Source organism: Cebus imitator, unplaced genomic scaffold (assembly GCF_001604975.1).
Source record: "Cebus imitator isolate Cc_AM_T3 unplaced genomic scaffold, Cebus_imitator-1.0 Scaffold44, whole genome shotgun sequence".
Classification (NCBI taxonomy): Eukaryota; Metazoa; Chordata; class Mammalia; order Primates; family Cebidae; genus Cebus; species Cebus imitator.
The window spans coordinates 3,518,240-3,522,224 of record NW_016107359.1 but is presented as its reverse complement, the minus strand read 5'-3'; the positions used below and the strand labels follow the sequence as shown (position 1 = coordinate 3,522,224).

The 3,985-nt window shown below is 49.5% G+C and overlaps 1 protein-coding gene across 1 annotated transcript in view; it reads right to left on the bottom strand.

Moving 5' to 3' along the window:
* LOC108303007 (A disintegrin and metalloproteinase with thrombospondin motifs 12-like) overlaps positions 1–2,666 on the bottom strand; it is a 237,788-nt gene extending 235,122 nt beyond the window's left edge. Inside the window, exon 1 of the mRNA XM_037737886.1 lies at positions 2,487–2,666. Within this exon, the coding sequence (XP_037593814.1) occupies positions 2,487–2,666 (180 nt within the window). The remainder of the gene's footprint in view (positions 1–2,486) is intronic.
* Between the last annotated feature and the right edge of the window lie 1,319 nt (positions 2,667–3,985).

Genomic DNA, 3,985 nt, shown 5'->3' with positions numbered 1-3,985 from the left:
TTTTGCCCACTTTGTGCTGAGATCCAGGATGGAGGTGACTCATCCTGAAAGTGGTCTTGGCAGTGCCCGAGTCACACAAGGTCAGGCAGCTTTGGGAAGACTGAGATAAGATTTTGGGGGAAGAGCCTGGAGAACGAGCAACAGAATGGAATGTTCTCCTGCGAGAAAAGCTGAGTCAATGAACCTGAAACCTTTGGCTGCAAAGCTGAGCTTTGGTAGCTGAGTCTGCTAGAGGCCAAGTCCTTGCTGAGACATGGAGACATATCACAGACCCTAATACTCAACATCTTCACCATACATCATTCTTCCAATTGTGATTACCAGCATCTACTTTGTATTGGATGCTTCTTGAAGCATCTACATCAATCTTCCTAACAGTCCTTGAGGTAGGGGCTGTTGTTATTCCCATTTTATGGACAAGAAGACTAAGGCTTAGAATAGTTACCTCTGTGGCCAGTAGAAGGAACTCCTCTTCAGTCCCATAGCCCTCAGATGGCACATCCGCAGTTCATGCTGAGCCTGGCAACAGTGCCAGGAGGTAGGCAGGGCCCCGCTGGGTTCCATTTATGTAGCAGGGTAAGCGCACTCCTAAGAGAGTGAGTCATTGGTCTCCGAAGCACAGTGAAGATCAAAGCTGGACTTGGCCTACAGTCGGAGTAGCAGCCCAGACCAGGCCTCCCCTGGGGTCCTTTCTGTGGATCTTAGGCCTGCTCTTGCAGTAACCCCGGTGCTGCTCAGATCACCCACGTAGGGGCGTTGAGTCCCGGATGGCATACTCCTACTGGGTGGTTGAATTCCAGGCTGGTAGGATTGGAGGGTAGTTTAGTTTTGGAAAAAAAGGACGAAGGAGAGGGCCTTGAACACAGGCTGGAACCTTAGTGTGGAACTGCAGGCATCATCAGGGATGAAATCGTGGGGACCGCCTGCCCAACCTATGTATAAGGCCATCGGGAACCCCTGCAGCCCCACCCCAGAAACCTTGGCGGTGCATTGGTTTTCACCTCCTGGGACATGTCTTAGAGGATCCACCCTGGGCTGAGTCATCTAAACTCAGGTGTGATCTGAAGGGGAACTCACTGTAGAAGCCACAGCCATCAGAAGAGCCTCCCACACCTCCCCTCTGGCACCCTAACTCCGAGAAGCAAGTGGAATGTGTGCCTGTGGCTGCGGTGGGTGAAAAGGCAGCTCAGCCGTGGCCCAATGAAGACATGTATGGAGACGACTAGCTCGCATCCACCTCCATCTTCCTTCTGCCAACACGTTAGAAGGAGCTCTCTCTGCTTGGGCTCTGAAATGAGGTTTAGCTCCGGTGTTGGGTTGTAATTCCACCCCAAGGGAAGGCCAGGAGAACCTTCTTTTACCACTCAGCATGTGGAATCGGTCAAGCCAAGTATGAACAAGCATGAAGCCACTTGTCTGCCCTGCCTCACCCACTGCAACTCTTCCCAGCCTTCCAGTTTATTAGTAACTATTGCCCAGACTGGGGTCCTTTCTGCTGAGGCTGGAAGACTACCCCCTTGCCCCCGCCTCTCACTCCAAGGCCCTTCCTGACTCTACCATTATGTTGAGATTTTGAAGATACTTCTGTTTTTGGCCCTGAGTATCCTTAGAGAGTAAGATATTTTGGATTTTCTGCACATTATATAAAGTGCCCATGATGGAGGAATGGCCAAATTCAACATAGTATACTATATGATCCCCTGCTATGGTTAGGAAGGATGACATAGACCCCTATAAACCCACGTGGGCAGACCTCCAGAAATGTTGTGGAATGAAAAATAGTCAATTTCAGAAGGCAGGTTAATTCACAGCAACAGCAATTAGCAAGCAAGCAAACTCCCTACAAGACGACACACTTTCTCTGGGCACATATGTACGCACCCACAAATAAATAGAAAAGGGCCGGGTGTGGTGGCTCATGCCTGTGATCCCAGCACTTTCGGAGGCCGAGGTGGGTGGATCACCTGAGATCAGGAGTTTGAGACCAGCCTGGCCAACACAGTGAAACACCATCTCTACTAAAAATACAAAAATTGGCCAGGCATGGCGGTGGGTACCTGTAATCCCAGCTACTTGGGAGGCTGAGGCAGGAGAATGGCTTGCACCCAGGAGGTAGAGGTTGTAGTGAGCCACGATGGTGCCCATACTGCAGCCTGGACGACAGAGCAAGACTCTGTCTCAAAAAAAAAAAAAAAATTGTTGGAAACATGGAAACGTAGGAACCTCTGGGGAGAGGCAAAGAAGGGGCTAGAATTGGGGTGGGTCCTGAGGGACTTTAGCCTTATCTGTAATGTTTACATTTTTTATGAGAATTTGGTACATCATTAAAAATTAATATTTTAAAAAATTTGGCCTTTCTTTGGTTGCCCCCAAACCTCCTGTTTTGAGCTCCGAGCTGAAGTTCTGTACTTTGGGGGATGTGCTTGTGCTCAGTCCATCCTGGAGACCCCAAAACATGTGCTGAACACCTTATATGCCAGCTTTACCTGCGTGAGCTCATCCGTCATCAGCCAGCTGTAGCTGACTGCAGCAGGACTTTTGGGAGCCTTTGATCTGGTCCCTCTCGGCTCCTGCCTTTCCAGACTCTGGACCTGGTTTCTTGAGCCTCTCCACACGTGGCAGCCCCCGAAGCCGCGCATGCTTTCTTGTTCTGCTCTGACATTCATCATTCATCCTCTCTCTCTGACAGTACAGATCATGACTGCCAGTGGGGAGGCTGCCTATGTAGGGAGGAAGGCATTTTCTATTTTGTTTCTAATCAGTTTCCTGAAGCTGCCTAGCATTCGGTTCATCTTCTGAGGCCATAGCTGCCAGCCCTGGGCTGGATGCTGCAGAAATTTGCTGGGAGTTCTTCTGAGGCTCCGTGTGGTCCTCCAAAGACCTGCTTGTCACTCCGCACTTGTGTGCTTATTCTCCAGCTATTCATTGGTCATCTGCTGTGTGCCTGGAACTGTGTCACTCACGAATCTGTTGCTCTATCCACCTCTGCTTGTTCCTGCAGTTACTCCTTGGCCCAGGCCACTACCCCTCTCACTGGGAGACTACAGCCCTGGCCAACTTTGTCCAGTGTTTCTTCCCTCTCCAGCCAGAGTGAATGTCCAAATGAAATCTGATCACACTCCTCCTTTGCTAAACTCTCAATGGCTTCCCATTGCTCTGGGGTCACATCCAAATGCCTTAATAGGGCTTATAGGAGTGACGGGTGTGACCCCTGCTCACATCATCAGCATCCATGCTCCAGCCACACCGAACACTGTCAGCCCACCCCTGCCATGCTGCGATGCTCTGATCTCAGCCTTAACACATGCTTTTCCCTCTGTCTGCAATACCCTCCCGACCACCTCATTTTTTGGGGGGGTGGGGATAACTCCTACTTAAACTTCAGGTCTGAATTTAGTAGCACTTTTTCCTAGCAGAAACATCCCCGAACCTCATAGGTTACCCCCAAATGAGTTCCGTGCATCTGCCTCCCAGGGCATTTATCACCCTTTATAGAATTGCATGTTAAATTTGTCTGGCTCTCCCTTGAGGCTGCAACGTCTTGAATAATAACAATAATGTCAACCCCTACGGCAGGGGGAGCTCCTTTTTACCTTACCACGTGCCAGGCACCATGCTAAGCACATTTTATGCCTTGTGTTAACTATTCTCGCTTTGCCTGGAGTCCAGAGTCTGAGCTTAAAGCCTGCACCTCTACCCACTGGGAAGGGTAGGGCTGTGTCTGTCGGATTCACACTTACGTCCCTAGCTCCTAGTACAGTGCCTACCCCCTAGGAGAAACTAATAACTATTTGTTGAATGAATAAATCAATCAAGAGGTGCTCAGGAATGGGCAGCAAGAATGATACCCGCTTGGATTGGTTTCCTTTAAATGCAGTGAGGAATATATCCCTATGCAATATATCCCTGTGACAAAACTGCACTTGTACCCCTAAACCTGTAAAAATAAAAAATTCAGTGAGGGGAAGCAGAGCTGTAGTATTGA